Source organism: Monodelphis domestica, chromosome 1 (genome assembly GCF_027887165.1).
Source record: "Monodelphis domestica isolate mMonDom1 chromosome 1, mMonDom1.pri, whole genome shotgun sequence".
In the NCBI taxonomy this organism is placed as follows: Eukaryota; Metazoa; Chordata; class Mammalia; order Didelphimorphia; family Didelphidae; genus Monodelphis; species Monodelphis domestica.
This window is the reverse complement of record NC_077227.1, coordinates 554301721-554320581: the sequence shown is the minus strand read 5'-3', so window position 1 is coordinate 554320581 and position 18861 is coordinate 554301721. Positions and strand designations below refer to the sequence as shown.

The 18861-nt window shown below is 37.4% G+C and overlaps 1 protein-coding gene across 2 annotated transcripts; it reads right to left on the bottom strand.

Moving 5' to 3' along the window:
• Positions 1-355: 355 nt before the first annotated feature.
• On the bottom strand, positions 356-17351 carry ALKAL2 (ALK and LTK ligand 2). Of its 2 annotated transcripts, XM_007476206.3 has the most exons (6): positions 16879-17351; positions 14565-14909; positions 12453-12506; positions 12281-12361; positions 6076-6141; positions 356-1001 (listed from the first exon to the last, which is right to left on the bottom strand). In XM_007476206.3, exons 2-5 carry the CDS (start codon positions 14821-14823, stop codon positions 6077-6079), a joined length of 459 nt encoding a protein of 152 aa, XP_007476268.1. In that variant the 5' UTR covers positions 14824-14909; positions 16879-17351; the 3' UTR covers positions 356-1001; position 6076. The 2 variants fall into 2 exon arrangements, with proteins under 2 accessions (XP_007476268.1, XP_056669363.1); XM_056813385.1 differs by lacking the exon at positions 16879-17351 and having other exon boundaries at positions 14565-15267.
• Between the last annotated feature and the right edge of the window lie 1510 nt (positions 17352-18861).

Below are 18861 nucleotides of genomic sequence, written 5' to 3'. Positions count from 1 at the left end.
AATTCTCTTTCCAGAATCACAAAATCATTCGTAAAGAGTGGTAAATGCTGTAGCACTTGGAATATTTGCTATTGTATTAATCTCATCCATATCCTTTGTAAAATGATTTATTTTACCTTATTGTGAAACTGTGCTACCAGTATATAATAATTTGTTTATAGGGAAAACATTTGATAATTTTGTTCCTTGTGACTAGTTCAAAGAAACCTATATAATTTCTTTCCCTTTTTCCTGATTTTTCCTTATTGTTTGTTATAATTATCATTAAAATTATTTGCTATTAAAATTCTCATTTTGACAATATGGAACGTTAGGTAGGAGTGAAAAGAAAAGAACTAATAACGAGAACAATATACTATACCAAACATTTCATTTATTACTTATGTTTATTTACAGTATTTACATATTGCACATTAGCTGGAATGTTTATACAGGTATTATACAAAAAAAAAAAATTAGCTTAGGTGAAATTTCCTCCCCACACAGAAATTCACACTCCACTTGTCTCCAAAAGATGTTTTTTGTTTGTTTTTTTCTTGTTTTATTTTGTATTTTTTCATGCAGTTTTAAATTAGGCTCCAAGAGAATTAGAAAAGTGATGGCAAATTATCATGAAATCTCACTGTATTGTATTATAACAGATTCTTTTGTATATTCTTATAGTTCAAAAGTATGCTTCTTGAAATTTCCAAATCAGTAAAGAAAACGATATTTTTCTTGCTGAACCCTATATTCTGTTTTTAGGAGGACTATAAGTATAAAGTGGAGTGTTAACATTATTCTTTTAAAAGAAAAGTTTAAGTAGAACTTGCAGGTATAATAGTATTGACAACATACAAAACACGATTTGAAGGAATTATGGAAGAATCTGTCAGTCTGCAAAAATAAATCTCTTGTTCACAATGGAATATGTTTGTAAAGGTATGAAGTTTGATTTCCCTGTTAGGTTCCAAGGCACTTCTCGTGTTTCTTGGCATTTTGCTTCTTTATGGCTCTGTCCCCTGTGGGAAAAAAAACAAACCCATATATTTTACTGGATTTCTACTCTGTTTATTAAAACCATATTTGCCTCTGTGCATATATGTGTACTTATACATCTATAGATGTGTATATTTTATTATCTCTCAATATATTCCTTTTAAGATTTGCTAGCAATTTTTGACATAATTCATATCGTGGCAGTAACTATATTTTATCACTTAAATTTTGAAAAATACGTTTGGGTGCTACTATCACCATTTTTTCTTATACTTTCTCAGTTAAGTTGGTGGAAAATAGATTTTAGGAAAATACTGTTTCATCATTTTAAATAAAAATAATTGAATACTTAACTAAAGTCAGAGAAATAGCAACATCTTTGGATAAGCAAAATATTGCAATATAACACTGAATTTGGGAGTCAGAGAGCATGGAGATTTACATTCAGACTCTGCTACTCACTCTGTATCTGGTAAATAAGTTAGCTAACTTCTTTGGACTGTAGTTTGCTCATCTAAAAAGTGAAAGAGTTGGATCAAATGATCACTAAGGATCCTTCCAACTCTAAATCTGTGATCAATCAATCAACATTTATGTACCCATTATATCCCAGACACTATGCCATGTACTGTATCTTGAATCTAGATCAATGGAGTCAAAGGTAAATAGAAATGTGACCCACTAAACTACAGAATGATCCTTATGGGCCACAATGTCTTAGAAAACCATGTATTAACATTTTCTATGTTCTATTTTTATTTATCTAGTTAAATATTTCCTAGTTATATTTTTTGTGGTTTAGGAGCACTCTGGAGTATTAAAGCTTTGTGTTTGACATTTCTGATCTGTGTATTTGTTTTACTATAATAACTCATTAATAAGGTTCCCTTAATGATGTGTGTGAATGTATAATTTTGAAACTATGAGAAAGAAACTTAAGATCTCAAGTCTGTTCTTAAGGTCACAACTGTTCTGAGTAACAGCCAGAATTTGAGAATAGGTCCTCTGACTCCAAATCTACAAATCTAGCACTCTTTCTACTTATGCTATGTATTTATCTATGAATGACCAATTTGACAAATAACCTAGTAATTAAAACCAGATAACAAAGTTTTTGAGTTAGACCTTAAAAATCATCTGGTTCAATCTCCTAAATTTACAAATGAACAAACTGAGACCCGTAGTAGTTGAAATGAAGTTTGTTATGTAGGTAGTAAATATCAGAACCAAAATTTCCACCTAACGCTTCTCATTCAAAACCAATTCTTTTTCAGCTATATATAATGTAAGGTGAGTGGAAGGAATATTTCAAGATAAAAAAGGTTTTCTGGAACTACAAGGAGCCCTCTAATTGCATAAATAATTACCTTAGAAATAGTGAATTATCCAAGAATAACAAGTTGAAATTGTTATATGTAAATAAAAGGAACTCTTTCCCCAAATGCTTTGTAATTCAAACTTCATTCATTGCATTAAACCTCTTCCAGTTAAAATGAGCAAGATCTGTCTGTACTTGAGTTTTATGAATTTTAAATTTGAACAATAATTTGATCATTATAGTTTTCTTTTTTAATAATATTCAGTGTTCCTTGGCAAAATTTTTAACATCAAAAGTCTAAAAATTAAAAAAATATATATAATATATACATGTGTATATACTTATGTATATGTAATCAATTAAATTCTAATCTAGAAGTTTGTCCTAAGGATTAGAGTTTAACAACAATTTTTTAAACATTCATCACACTTGGTTGGTTGCTTCATTAGATAGTATTGTTCCGTATTCATTAAATAAACCTAAGTTCATGGGGCCACATTGATCAGTCTAAACTGAATGAACATATTGGATGGATAGATGGATAAGTTCTTTTCTGACTACTACAAAAACAATATCCCAAACAGGAATGGATCATGCAGTTGAAATCATTCACCATGGGTGTACATGTCCTTTTACAGGGAACATCTTTTGGGTTTTTATGTCATGTTTTATGTAAATTTGAACATCTTGATTTGTTGTGAATAGTAAAACCCAGAAATCAAAGGGTTTCTTTGGTGAAGTGGAAAAAACAAGAGCTCTTTAGATTTATGTCTTGACCAGCATCAGTAGTTTTTAACTTTTGATGCAAGCAAGGGATATGTGGAAGTTAAAATTGCAGAGGAGCAAAGAGGCATAAACATCAGAAAGACTGAAGTAGAATCAATGGAAATATTAATTAGGTTCAACACATTTACTGAACATTACCCTGCCTTTGCCTCTTCCTAGCTCTCTAACCTTAGAGTCAAGTCATATAATTTTTTAAAAAGTCATATAATTTCTTAGAGTGTTAGTTTTCTTGTATGTAAATAGAACTAGAATCTGAGAGATTATATATGATCTCATACGTCCTTTCCAGGTGAAAGGTCTGATTTTTCTGAGACAGAAATTGGCCCTAGACCCAACCTCAACTTCTTATAGAAGCTTTGAGTTTATTTAGATACTTGTTATGGAAGACTAAGCTGAAAAAAAAGTGATGATAATAGTCACAAATGCCATTATTTGTGCCACCTTATAAGCCACCTAATGAAATATTTTTCTCTCAGTTTTCAACCAGTTTTTCTATACCATGCAACACTCCTTTGTAAGAAATTCACTATTAACTCCTTTTATTATGTAGCAAAAATATTGGGACTAATATGTGATCACAGCAAGGTGTGGTGGCAAAAGCAAAATTAGAATCAAAACTTGACTACCTTCCTAGCCCTTCAGAGGTGATATTTATTCTGGTTAATTTTAAATGTCCACCTACATGGAAAGTGTATAGATAATAGAGGTATACCTTCTTCAATACCTCTTAAGTATTAGTTAAAGGAGGGAAATATCCACCTCAGTGATTATAGGAGTGAATCGTAAGTGAAGGTTACTTTTTACCATTGAGGTTTCTTTATCCATCTCCAAAAGCACATTATTTAACTATATCATAACATGTAGAAATTTGTCTTAAGATGGCCTATACTTCAGGATCTAGACCAATTAATCATTTCGGTAATACCCCTAACTAACTAGAAGGGATGCTTAATTTGAAAGCCTTTTGTATTCCTTTCATGAGTTTGGATTAGACCTGTGATTTCATTATCAATAGAAACTCTAGATAAAGAACTTTCTCTACCAGTTTAGAGCAGCACCTGTCCTGCAGTGTTTGGGCTCTTATTGAGTTGCTTGGGACATCAAGAGGTTAAATTAAATGATTTATCCAGGGTGTCACAGCCAGTATATGTCAGAGGCAATACTTGAACCTGGACATTCCTATCTCTTAGACTAATTCTATAGCTACTATTTCATACTCTCTATGCTTTTTACATAATAACATATTTGATTTGTTTTCATATCCTGACATTTGAAAACTAAAATGGTATTTAAAAAGCTCTGGGCCACAAGATAATTTGCATTCAAATCAGTCTTCTCACATTCTGAGAGATTGTTTCTCCATCTACAAATTTTAATGATTGTTATTTTTACTATCAGATCAAGTGATCATAAAGACCATGCAAATCTTAAAATGTTCTGCATAAATGCCTACTATTGCTATTATAGTTGTAAGATGCCTAAGGACAAGAAACCTTATCTTATTTCATCTTGAATCTCCCCTTTGCCTGGTGTAAGGCTTCACATGTATATAGGCTCTTGAGTAAAGGAAGGGAAAGCCTATAGAAAGATCTATACCTATAAATTGCCAAGTAATTGCTATTTTCTTGCCTCCCCTGATTTTGAAAAGTACTGTAGACAGTTCTTCTAAGTACAAATGCATTGATCTTAATGTTTTTGAAGTTGAATGTCAGACTCTTGAATGAGGTTTAAATGATTTGCTTCAGTCTTCATTTAGGAAAGCTAATCTAGTGGTCTAGTGGAAAGAACCCTGGTAAGAGTCAGGAAGCCTCAATGTGACAGTCTCCTCAATATCAGGATTTCCTTAGCTCTACCATGTAAATCTATGAAAGTAACACTTAAGTAGGATTTAGGCCCTGGGTGTGTCACTGATTTATTTTCTTCCTCTTGGGCAAATAATTTAACCTCCATGTTCCTTTGACTAACTGACTCTTACATCTTTAATATTCTTTACTTGTACTAATTTTCAAAGATTTTAAGATAAATTTAAAAATATACTAAGCTAGTTCAAAGATAAATGTCCAGTGCATTTTGTGAAGATGGGAGGGATTAAAAATAGGAAAAATTGATGGGTCATCGCCTATGCTGATTCTGAGTGGTGGGGAAGTAGCTAGGTGGCTCAGTGGATTGGGAGCCAGTCTAAGAGATGGGAGGTCCTGGGGTCAAATATGGCCTCAGACACTAGTTGTGCAACCCAGGGCAAGTCCTTAACCCCCATTGCCTAGCCTTTATGGCTCTTCTGCTTTGGAACCAATACACAGTATTCTAAGATTGAAAGCAAGGGTTTTTAAAGAGAGACAGTGGGATCAGTTTAAATTTTAAAATCATGTTCTCAAGCTATATGGCTAAAACTAAATAGAAACATCACAATTCCATTTCCAAGGGAAAACTATTTGCCCAATCAGAAACGGAAAAGCATAGTCATGACTCTTCGTAAATTAAAAATATGATAGGTGCATTGAAAGAGGATAATGGTGGAATTCACTTGCCAGTTCCTTTTATCAAACTTGCATGGGTGCAGTTATTCATATGCTCATTCATGTATACAGATAAATGAGTAAGAGCTCATTTAAGTGAATGGGCACCCAGTTTTGAATATACAAACACAAATGTGTAATCAGCAATACCCTCAATTATATACTGAGTCAACTGCTGAAATTAACTAGCTAATGTGCTTTGTTTCATATTAACATCTTCTGTGCCAAATGAATTGTCCTATGAATAATTCATAGCAGCTGGCTGGGGGGTCTATAATGTGGATCAATAGGGGGTACCTTGTGTTTATGGCCAATATTTAGAAAGCCTGAGATACTTCCATCAACCTTATTGAAAGGGAGCCAATCTTAGCTACGAGAACAATCGTTTTCTCGCTCCCATGAATTTTTCATGTCCCAAAGATAGGATTCCCAGCTTTGGTATGCTGTCCAGTGTTGGTCTCCTATCTGAGCACTTACTTTATCCTTCCATGCAGACTGGACTCACAGCCAACCGAGTAAGAAGCCTTGCACATCTTTTGTAGTCTGCAGTGAAAATAATTCACAAATGTGTCTATTAGCATAGTAAAACTCCAAGTCAGGAATTTTTTTCTTTTTTCTTCAGTATCCATCTTTTAAAATACAGTTTCCCTGGGAGCAAGAATGCACTATCATCTTCAGTCATGTATGCTAAGTTGTCTATTTAATAATTGATATTACCTGAGGGGCTTCTGCCTTACCTGACAGAAGTAAAGAAATGACATAGTTTGAAGGGGAAAAAATTTACCACCAAACTGCTCCCCCCCCTTTTGCTTTTCATTGGTCACTGGTTCCTTTAGTCCTAGTTTTGCATCTTAGGAATAAGAACTCCATATTCCTATCTATAAGAAATTTTAAAACCAGTGCACTATTTCAGCAGCAAACATGTAATAGAGCACTGAATGAGTAATTATATATGCATTAGAGAGGGATAAAACTTAAGGATGTGGTGGATAATAGAGGGATGTTACCAACAAGACTAGGTTAAACTTTGGGAAGGAAACTGAACTGGGTTTTAAGGGATGGATAGAAGTTGAACAAAGGATTCAAGACACAAGACCAGCATGAGGAAAGACAGCTAGAAACATTGTGTGTTGGGAAGCAGATTTATTCAATTCAATGAAAGTAGAGAGTGCATAGAGGGGATTGATGAGCGGGAAGGCTGAAAAGATAGAATAGAACCAAGTGGCAGGAAATCTTGAATGCTCAGTGGAAGAATGTGAATTTTCCTTGGGTACCAAGAAGGAGCCATTGAAAATTTTAAGATTGCTGTGGACCAGATATATAAGAAGGGAGATTCTAGTAGTAGTATGTGGGATTGTCAGGAGAAAGGAACCTGGAACTGGAACTCCTGGAGAGGAGTTATTACTTCTAGTCATAGTGCCCATGGGTGCTGATGAGTTCCTCTTTGGATACCAACATACAGAATCTTGTGGGATAAAAGTTTAAATGAAAGTGGCCAATATATAACAGGTGATTAAACTGACTGAAGAAACAAGGAACATCTGTAATCAATTTGGAATTTGGAAATTCCTTTTGAAATCTGAAAACTGTTCAAAGAAATAGTGACATGATTATTAATTAGCCTTAGAGAGGCCATGTGGTTTAGAAGATAATGACCCAGATTTGGAGTCAGGAAGACCTTACTTTGAATCCTTCCTCAGACACTAAGCTATGTTACTAGATATGTGACCTCTGTTTCTTCATGTGTCCTTTGGGGATAATAACAGCACCTACTTCAGGGTTGCCATAAATATTAAATGAGAAGATACACGTAAAGCACTTTGTAAATCTTTAAATGCTAATAAATATTATGATAATTACTAATCTATATGTTTGAGAATTCTCCAAGAGAAGGGCAATATTGTTTCTAAACGGGACAAAGTCCACAAAGTCTTTTTCAAATTAATTCATAATTTGAATGAGTAAGCAAGCATACCTAAATTATAATACCACATTTAATTAAAGATGGGGAAATATTTAGTAGTGTAGAAACAGTACCATGAAAAGAGCATAGTATAGATGATCACTTTGTGAGAGATAACATGTTACAACAGAAAGAATACTGGATATGGATGGAGTCGGACAATTGAGCTTAAAACCCAACTCTGTCACTAATTCCCTGGTGGCCTTCATTATCATCTCTGGGTTCAATTTCCCTCATCCACAAGATGAGATAGTTGGACCAGATTACAAAATCTCTTTCAGTTCTGATACTCTGGTTCTATTAACACATGTTTGAGAAAGCATCTAGTTTCATAAGCCAGGTGATATGGATGTTATGCAACATTCTTTGAGTTGACCTATGGTTAAATAATTTTATTTGAAACAATTTAGCTATTTTTCAGTATTGTATATGATAAATTATTATGAACAGTGTTTTCAATGTCTTTTAAATCCTTGCATGCTTTGGACTTTATATATAAAGTTCTTAGCTTACTAGATGAAATTTAAAAACTTTATACTAGATATGTAATTCATATTTTTCTGATTCTTTAAAGGTTTCCAGGGTACTTTCCTTATAATAGTCTTTTTTTGTTGTTGTTGGTTGTGCAGGTATGATTACTCCCATTTTGTACACTTAATGTTTGTTAAATGTTTTAAGTTAGTTACAAAATGTTACAAATTGTAAACCAGTTGAAAGCTTAAGTAAGTCCAGAAGCACATAGCTAATAAGTGTCAAAACCTGGATTCATATTTAAACTTCCTACTACCTTACAGTCCTCACATATTCCCCATAAATACCTGCTGACTGTCTTTGGATTTACATTTTTTCCTTTGAACTGTCTTCAGAAATGCCCTGTGCTACAGTGATGTTGGAACAGCGCTATTCTGCCTTTCACATTGGCCCGTTGGATGAGATACTTGGCGTTTCTTTGAATGACACTCCTAGCAGCCTAATCTTTTGTATATTTGGGAGTTTTGATAGAACTTTTGGTCCTGCCAAGCTTGCTTCTGAGAAGAACTATGCTGCCAGCTTTTCTTTATGGGAGCAGCAGGTATCAGGAAGAATGGTAGTGGAGAGAACACTAAACTGGTAACCAATAGACCCAGATTTTTGTCTTAGCTTGACTACTAGCTTTCTGTGAGGTTTTGGAAATGACCCTTTACCTCCCTGCCTCTCATGGTTTTAGACTTGTAAAATGATATGGCTGAGGGAAGAATAAATTACGTTTTCTTTTAACTAATTCTTTTATGGTTGCACAATTTCTGCTGTAGAACTTACACACACACACACACACATACGTGCATATATATACTCATACATATATGTACACACACGTATATGTGTGCACACACATAAATCCTGTATTTATCTGTGAACATGCAACTCTTAGAATATAAGCTCCCTCAAGACTGGAACTATCTCACTTTTGATTTATTTCTCCATCACCTTAGCAGAATGCCCAATAATCTAGTAGGTGTTTAATAAATGTGTGTTGATTGATTGATTAATTAATAATGGAACTTAGCTGCTCTTCTAGCCATTCAGCCCAGCAAGAAACCTAGTTTCTATTCCTGGCCTTATCACTTATTGTGTAACCCAGGTAAGTCACTTTTCTCTAAAGCTCAGTTTCCTCATTTGTAGTGAGAATAATAAAATGTTTATTATCTACCACATTGGGTTGTAAGAAATTATTCTGTAATCTTTAGAACACTAGAAATGTGTTATTATTACTAATTGTTATGAAGACCTAATAAAATACTCATTGTGGGAGAATGACTGGTAAAAGCTATATAAAGAAGGTATGTAGGCTAAAGCTTATCACAAAGATTTTTGTGGCCCGTGTGTGTGTGTGTGTGTGTGTGTGTGTGTGTGTGTGTGTAAGAGCAGAGGGTCTGAGATTTACAATGAAATTGGAGGAAGCTAATCTTTCCTTACCTTTTCACTTTCTCCTGTGTATTGGGTAGGTGGGTTGGTAATAAGGCTGTGTGCCAGCCAGCTATGAACTGATGCCTACATATCAGTTCTTTGAGGAGCCTAGTCATTTCAAGAAATTCACATCAACAGGACCTTGATTACTCAATAAAGGTTTAATGGAGCCCAATCGCTGCATATATAATGGGAGATTTTGTTATATGATGAATAATCACTGTAGATGGGTGGTGGTGACATGACTCAGCTAAATAATTGCCTGAAAATTCTGGGCTATAAATTCTGGTGCAAGCACATGCAGTAGAATTTGCATTCTCCTTTGCTCTTTAAAAAAAAAAAAGTCTTGAATCCTCAAGATCAGTCTACCACTAAGATGGTTCTTAGAAGTACAGAAGAGGAGACATGACCCTAAGTTAATAGAAATGTACCTCATACAGATTAGCTAGCACTGTATTTCACATAGGCTAAATTCTTATTTTGGTCTAATCACTACCATACTCTAACTTTTGCCAAAGGTTTTTCTATCCTGATAATTGGATTGCTAGTCAAATGGAAAGCAGTATGGTTGGGGAAACAGTATTGAATTGGAAATAGGTAGACCAGGTTCTGGTCCTAGCTTTGCCCCTTGGGCAAAAATCAGTTAATTCTCTGGGTCCCAGTTTCCTTCTTTGTGAAATAAAGTGGTTGATGATTTCCTTAATCTCTAGCGTACCTGGAACACTGAACCACTGGTGTCAGGACACTTTCAACGTGTTTTCTTGTTTGTGTTCTACAATTGATTTCATTGGGGTAGGGAATTCTTTGTGTGACTCCCTAATAATGCATGTTAGCACTTTTTCTCTTAACATATATATAGTCTTATAGAGTTGCCTGGGAGCACTGAAGGTGAAATGATTTCCCTAAGTTCACATAGCTAGTATGTGTTGGTCAAGAGACAGGTCTTGAGCTTAGGTTTTCTTTACTCCAAAACTAGTTATTTATCCATGACTTTTTATTACTACTTTAGAAATAGTTGGTACAGTAAATAAAACCCAAGGCCTTGAGTCGGGAAAATACAAGTTCAAATCTCATCATTTGATCTCTTTGCCCCATTTGTTCATACATAAAATGGGGGAAATAATAGTACTACTTCCTAGGGTTGTTGTGAGGGTCAAATAAGATAAAACTCTTGACGTAGTCCCTGGCGTGTAGGAAGCACTATATAAGTGTTAGCTATTGTTATTATTAGTGTGGTTCAGTCATTTTCATTTGTCTTTGTGACTGTATTTGTTTTTTTGGGGGGGGAACACTAGTGATTTGTTATTTTTCCGGCTCATTTTACAGATGAGGAAACTGAAGCATTTAGGGTTAAGAGACATCATTGGATGATACATCTAGTAAGTTATAAGGCTAGATTTGAACTCAGATCTTCATATTTCCAGGCCCAACATTCTATCTACTGTTTCACCTCGCTGCCTTTATTATTATTATTATTATTATTATTATTTTACTACTAATAACAGGAGGTAGTGACAGAAGGTGCCAGTGTGAAGAAAAAAAATATTAACTGGATAAAGGAAGTATTGCTACAGTATAGCTTATTTTGGCCATTTGGATATGCATCCTGAATAAGGACTATGTATGCCATACAAAATAAATGCTTTCGTTTTCTGTGAGCTGGTTGCTTTGGCAGAAATGTTGCTAAGGTTACTTCCAGGGCAGACATTAGCTCAGCTGACCAGACTGTCTGAGATAGTCACTTTTGGATCATCTCTGAAAATGGTTTGAAAAGTGTTCCTGCTCTTGTGTCTGTATCTGTGGGGGTATCTTTGTGTTTAGTTTCTCTCTACCTTAAAATAAGCCTATCTCCCTCCTAGGATCACAGGCCTAGATTTAGACCCGAAAGAGTCCTCAGACATCCTCTAATCTATTCCTTTTTCCGACCTTCCATTTTATATATGCGGTGATGGGAAAGCTTTAGGAACTTGGCCAGGGTAGTATTACACAGGCAGTTAAAGCAGGCCTAGGTAGGATTTAAACTCAGTCCCTTGGCTACAGAACCAATGTTTTTCTACTGTTCTACACTTTTCAGCAGGTTTCATTTAGCACTGACTATGCATACTAATAACCAGAAGACATTTGGGTTCAGGAAGAGTGAAGTGATTTGCCTGGGAAACCCAAAAGGACGTGTGAATAGCAGCGAGTGTGAGGTAAAGAGGAGCCAGTAGGGATAGAGATGCAGTTCAGAGTTGGATCAGTGAGGAGAGTGACCTCAGGCTGACGGCAGGCAAGAAACCAAGAATTCCCCAAACCATGAAGGTACTAGGAGGCAGGGGTATGACTAACCTCAGGAGAAGGCCCTGGACAAGGCAGTGGGGGTGGTCACTGCGGTTCAAATGGAATGGCTCAGTTCAGTTACTCTGGTATTTACACCCTAGAGTCCAGCACTTGGCAGCAGCTGCTTCAGTAATTCATTCTTCACGTTTGTTTGGTTTTCGTATTCAAGCAGATACAAATATAGGCAACAGGCCAGGATTCATAAACAAATGGAGAATGAATCAAAGATTCATCCCATTCCCAAGTGCTGCTCATAAGTTCTTCCAAATGTCAATGATTCCTCTGTAAACCACTACTTGCTCTAATACTTAATTACCTTTATCAGTATGATCCATTTTTAAGCAAATCAGTTCCTAACATGATATCCAATTCTACCAAGGCCCACTCCATTTCCTAGAAATAGTCATTCTATAGCATATTCTTTATTTAAAAGCATAAGACATTGGCACTTACATGCTGGAATGGTGCAGTCTCTGGTGTTGTGGTAAAGCCTATGAAAATGTTTACTGCATTTGGGACTAAAATACAGAGGACCTGGAACAGAGAAAAAGACAATCATCTATAACAGCTCATCAAGACATAAGGGTACCAGTCAAGGGGTAGAAGAAATTGAATTGAAGCTCACCTGTTAGATGTTTTAAAAACTTGTCTTTCATTCTCAAATCTCGAGGAACAATTTCTGTTTGGAAAGATGAAAGGCATTAGCATATTATCTCAGAGTAGCATTTCAGGTTTGGATTGCTAAGATTTCCTAAACATGGGCAAACTTACACATCTTCATCAGCCTTGCTAATGTGTATGTAAGTGATGAGAAATACTTCAGCCTCCCTTAATGTATGCAAGATGTTAAACAACAGGAAGACCAATCAGATTCCCAGATTTCTTTTCAAGCAGTGATAATCACCCATGTGTTTGTGTGGCCTAAAGCACTACTATAAAGATAGATGTCATGAAACCACAGAATAGGGAAAAAAGTTTGTTGCCTTTGTTTGATCTCTTTTAAATCAAATTGACCAGTTCTACATTTTTATAACTTAAATCCATACTGCTGAAAATCCTGAGGTGGGCACTTGTCTCTCTAACTAAAACCTAGTAACTAAAATATGTGCCTTCCATGAAATGTCCTACACAAGGAAACAGAGGGAGGGACCACTGAACTTATAGTCAGAATGACTTAGATTCAAATCCTGCCTCAGACACTTGTTAGCTGGTGACCAAAAGTCAGTTAACCTTTGTATGCCTTACTTTCCTCATCTGCAAAGTGAAAAGATGGTGCTTAGTGGCCCTTTCAACTCTAAATCTATGACTCTACAGTAATAACAATAATAATATTTATGATAATTAGGACACAAAACTTGAGAAAAATGCTAATAATAATAGTAATAAAAGTGCTTCAAGGTTTGCAAAGCACTTAATATTTTTGTTTCATCCATGTAATTTTAGGAGTTATATACTATTATCTCCATATTACAGATGAGGAAACTGAGGCAGACAAGTTAAATAATTTCCTAGGGTCACATAGGAAGTATCTGAGGCTAGATTGGAACTCAAATCATCCTGAGTCTAGATTCAGTATTTTATATGCTTAAATCACTTAGTTGCCATTCTTATAATCTGTGAACACACTGCTTAGTATAAAAAGACTCAAATGTGGATGGCTGAAATGAACAAATGGAAAGTGTAATTTTGTTCAGAAGATAAACTTCCCAGGAAATAAAACTGCCAATTGCATTTCTCCTTCCTGCTCCTGTATCCATCGAATTTGCCTATACTTGGTCTTCAGCAGATGGTAAAAGAGAAACTATTTCATTGATATCCAGCCTTATTCCCAGGCTTTGTTTGTGCCCTATTTATTTAGTCACCTTGAATCATTTTCATTTACTGACTCTAGACTGGTGACTTAGTGATGATGGCATGTGATTTGTTACACTTTATTTCTTCTGCCACAAATGCTGTTCACTTCCTGCCTCATCTCATTCAAGGAGACAACATTTCCATCAGAATCCTATTGGCTTTTGAGGTTTAGAAATCTCTCTGGTGTCAGTCTTCATTTACTCCTAACTTTAGTCAATCTAAAATTGACCTTATCATATTTGACCTAATTGTGTCATGAAGAACATTAAAAGCTTACATGCTTTCCTCAGAGGTTCCCCCATGGGATGGGCCCTCTGGAGAATGCCACAAACAGAACTATATTTTCTTCTCAGTGGCAGCTGCTTTTCTAGAAAGATTTCCATTATAAGTAAAGGATAAGCAACAATTCAATCCAGAAATTAATAGTACTGATAACTTGCATGTCTTGGAAGTGAATAAATTATCACTACCTGTAACTATTTCCTACTAATCTCATTTTTAAAGTTGCTATCTCCAAGGAATGCTGTTTCTGTCTGATCAAATAAACAGAAAAAGATTTCTTAAAAAAAAAAAAACTCAAAGGCTGAACTTTCCAATTCAACAGCAAGGCTTCTAACTAAATAGAGATTATTGGCAGGGCATGGGGTTGGGGTACAATGGAGTGTGTGTGGGTGTAATCTCTATTTACTACTTAGAAATTTTTAAAAAGTTGACAAGTTTATTAAACGGGAAATTTAATAGAGCTTATCATCCTGCTATATTCTCTGCAAAGTTCTATTTTTTCTTTCAAGAAGAAAACTTGTTGGATATATATATATATATATATATATATATATATATATACATACATACATAGAAACTATAAATGGAGACACTGACTTACCAACTCTTTGTTCATCAGGATAAACTCCGTAGTCAGTGACTTCTCTCCTGCCCAAAGTATAGTCATGTTTGCTGAAAAATTGCAATCTGTTGTCCTCTCCCGAATGGTACTTTTTAAGTTCCTGGATAATTTCCATGATTAAGTTTAAGAGAGTCTGCCTGTCCTTGAGTTCTCGGGGCTCAGTCCTCCCTTGGCAAGGTCCCACTGTCAATAGTAAGAGCGACAGCCCCAGAACAACAGGACACCTCAGTCCACTCATTTCAATCCGCGCCAAGATGGGGAGGTTCCTTAAGTGAGCAGTGAATCGGGAGAGAAATCTTCCACTTTCTCAAGACTTCCAATTCACTGAAAGAAAGGGGGAAACGGAGGGGAGAAAGTCATGAGGCAGGGGTGAGGGGATAAAAAAGGGTGAAGGCAAAGGAAAACTACGAAGAGATCTGTGTGTAAGGAGCTTGGGGGGATGGCCCGACTGACCCAGTTTGTTTATTCACTCCCCTTTCCACTCCTCTCTTAGGGCGCAGATAAAATCTGTTCACCTTGCGGGAGGGAGTGGGATGGTAAACTATCACTCCTTTCGGAGGAGTTTCAGCGTGGATTTGGGGCTCGACTGACCCAGAGCTGCACATTTCCAGAACCCAAACCCATTTTTCCAGGAAGGGAGCCATGCTCTGATATGATAAGAGGTTTCCGGCATCAAGAGCGCTCAGCTTGGAAGGAGTCACATTCTCTTTAGGCGTCGGAAGGGGAAGAGAAGGGCATCCTTAAAAGTCTAGCAGGCGAACGAACGCACATAAACACACACGCACACGCAGTGCTGGTTCGTGGGCGGCCTCCTGTGCCTTCTGTACGGGACTCCCAGCCTGGTAAGCCTTTTCTGGGAGGCAGAGCTGAGGGAGTGATCAGACGTTGCGGTTACCGTGGGCTCAGGCTTGGCATTAGTATAGACCAGACCCCAAGAAATCAGTGTTAAAAATACAATCAATTTTTAGTTTCTCCTGGAAATCCTGTCTCTATTTGTCTCTCCCTCTTTCCACCTCTGTAAAGTTTGTTGGAAATCACTTTTTCCTCCTTATAGCCAACTAGAACTGGGTAGCCACTTTTAAACTCAGGAACGCTTTATTACTTTAGATCCCCGATCTGTTTCCTCTTCTTCCCCTGTAAAGCGAGGGAATGAGACTAGTAGCAACTTGATTCCACATTCCTGTCAAGACTCTCTCACTAAGATTCACAAAGCTCCTTGTTAGACAACATTGTGAACTGGGAATGACTATTATTGCGCCCATCTTACAGATGAAACAACTAAGGCTTGGCCAGGTGACATGATTTGCTAATGGTCACACAACTAAGAGCCACAATCAGAATTCGAACACCAGTGCTCCTCTGTCTCATATCAATCCCCTTCTCTCCAGGTGTATATGGATGGTTTATATGGAGTTCTATAAATAATCTTGTACAACTTTCCATTCTGAGCACTAATTAATATCGACATCCCTCTCTACTCCTTAAACCCAAACAGACCAATCCAGGGAGGTTTGAACAAAATAGCCTTCTGCTCAGTACCTGAAGTCGGGGGTAGGGTGGGGAACAGCCCCCAAAGCAACACCCTTCTCATGGAGTTAGGTCGCGCTCCTGAGGTTGAAACTGCGCCCTAGGCGCAACTGACTAAACCGTCTTCAGGGCTCCAGGATACCCAGTACTTGGTCAGTTAAATATGAGTTGGGATTGAGGGGCAAAGACACGGACCTCGCTTGAAAAACCGGGACGCCGGGTGAAACAAAAATGAATCTGTGCCCGACCCAAGCACCCATTCCGGGCTGTGACAGCATAACTCCGCCTCACTCGGCTGATGCCTCCACACTGCCTAGATATTCTTGTGTGCAGTTCAGGAGCTACCAGCTGATGCTGAAGGGGGAAAAAAAAGCCAGGCACAGATAAAAGGGAAGGCGGATTGTAGAACCTGAGGGTGGGAGAAGCGGCGGAGAAGGGGGGGTGGGGTGGTAAAGAGAGTCTTATACTCTAGCCACCCCCCAAAAAAACGTCTTGCTTTGGGCAATCCCTTCAAGCATCCATATTCCTAGCCCCAAGAGTTGCGATCGTGCACCCCTTTGGATCCCCTAGATTCTTTCCTATTTCCTATGCTATAATCCACACCCCAGGGTGGCAGAGGGGGTGTGGAGAGGGGGAGGGGAAGGGAGAGCCTGAAAAAGACGCTTTGCCAATGATAGCCGGCGCCCCTGCAAAGCATTTGGTTTCTTGGGTATTAGAACCCTCCTCAAAGCAGAGGGGAGTTCTAGCTGGAACCTGGTGTTGTTACCTGCGTCTTCTTTCTGGAGAGTCGCTGGAGAAAGCCGGGCCACTGTATTCTTTCCTAGCGAGGCAGGACAGAAGCAGCCCAAGTACCGGCAGTCAAACTTTCCCAGTGCCCCCCAGTGAACGCGCCGGATTCTCAAACTACTCCATTCCAGCTTTGGTGCTGCTTCTGCTTATATAGGCTATAGGATGTGCATGAGGTGGCTGCGTTCAGGCTGATATTATCGACTTGGAAGTGGGTGGAAAACAATAAAAGTCCACTTGGCAACCTTGGGAGTGTTGTTGCCTGAAGTTTTTCCCCTTAGATCCTTTTGGCAGGGTCTCAGCCACTTCTTATTCTTCCTCCTGCAGACGTAAGGCGCAAGTCCCAAGTGGGTTAAAAAGCCTAAGTCTTTAATTAGAAACGCGTTAAGAAGCCTCTGAAATATTCATCCCCCTTTGTGTGTATCTTCCGTCAGATCTACAACTCCCCCCTTCCATCTCTCTCTCTCTCTCTCTCTCTCTCTCTCTCTCTCTCTCTCTCTCTCTCTCTCTCTCTCTCTCTCTCTCTCTCTCTCTCTCTCTCTCTCTCTCTCTCTCTCCCCCCCCCCCCCCCGTCTCTCCCCTTTTCTCCCTCTCTCCCTCTCTCCCCCTCTCCATTCCTATGACTATAATACTGCTTTCCTGTCACTTCGTAAAAGGATGAGAGGAGTGTTTACCAGGAACCTGGATCTGTTTATGTCTAAATGTAGATCTTGAGGCTATTAAATAAAGAGCTCATCGATTGCTTTCACGTTTAATAAGTCGATTTAAATCTCTCTATTTGGGAGAGTGAGGTGGGACTCAGGGGACTTGCTCTATTGAAGACCAAAAGCAGCCTTAGTTAGTGACCAAACTCCTAGTTTGAAGTGTTCAGTTTTTCAGGAGTCATTTCAGCTTTTCAGCTTTTCAGGTTTTAACTTTACCTGACAGGAGCCAACAGAGGATGTGAGTAGATTAAGCAACTAGGTTAGGGTTGAAATTGAATCTTGCAGGGAAAGGGGTGGTGGGGTATAGAACATCCTGAGTGAAGATATAAGAGGTGAGGATAAATATAACAATGGAACGTTAGGAACATTCATTCAAATATATATTCCCTACCCATTGCTGGAAAGGTTTATCTACAGAGTGACTGCAAAATAGTTCTTCCAGTAGAGTGCAGTGGTTTTGAGTCAGAAGGTGCAGTCCCTTATCTCTTTCTTTGCCTCAATTTCTGGGTCTGTAAAATAGAAATGATTGTACTATCTATTACACAAGATTGGTATCACGAAAGCACTTTGAAAGCACTGTGTAAATATTAAATCATTATATAAAAGTGAATTATTATTCCCCAGTCAATCCCCATTCACTTTTTTTTTTAACATCATGGACTGAATCCACCCATTTTATGGAAGGGGGTAATATAGGAGATTCTTCAGCAGAGTCCAGTTCATAGAATAATATAACTATGAATGTGGAATAATTGAAAGATTATTCAACAAGCATTTATTAAATTCCTATTGGGTTCCAGGCACTGGACTATGTGATAGGAGACCTGAATCTCAATTGTGTGACCCTGAGCTAGTCATTTTTCCTCCTTAAGCCTCAGCTGCCCTGCTTATAAAACAAGAAGCCTGGGTTTAATCATCTCTAAGGGCTCTTCCAAATGAAAATTTATTAATAGAATCAAAAGCACCCTGCTTATATTCGATACTCTCTAGGGTCTTCCTAGTCCTTATAATTTCTTCATTGTCCTACTCTGCCCTGTCCTTTTTAGTTTCAGTTCCTTTGCTGTATTTTTTGAATTGACTCCCAGTTCCAATTCTCTTCCCTATCTCTGGGCTCTTGATAAAGCCTTAAAAATACTTCCAAAAGAAACTCCTTGGGGGACACTGGTGAAGTGCTTTCTGAATGTATTGAAATGGAAATAAATCTAGTGATTATTTAGGTTAGATACATTTTTTGGGAATCTGGCATTTGCCTCTTTTTT

Bases quoted from the DNA above. Each gene is read 5' to 3' on its own strand.
- ALKAL2 (XM_007476206.3), bottom strand. From the start codon at position 14,823: ATGAGTGGACTGAGGTGTCCTGTTGTTCTGGGGCTGTCGCTCTTACTA. The intron at 12,507-14,564 runs GTAAGTCAGTGT...CTTTCCAAACAG, and splicing joins TCCTGATGAACAAAGAGTTG to AAATTGTTCCTCGAGATTTG. The intron at 12,362-12,452 runs GTGAGCTTCAAT...TCTCTGTTCCAG, and splicing joins GTTTTTAAAACATCTAACAG to GTCCTCTGTATTTTAGTCCC.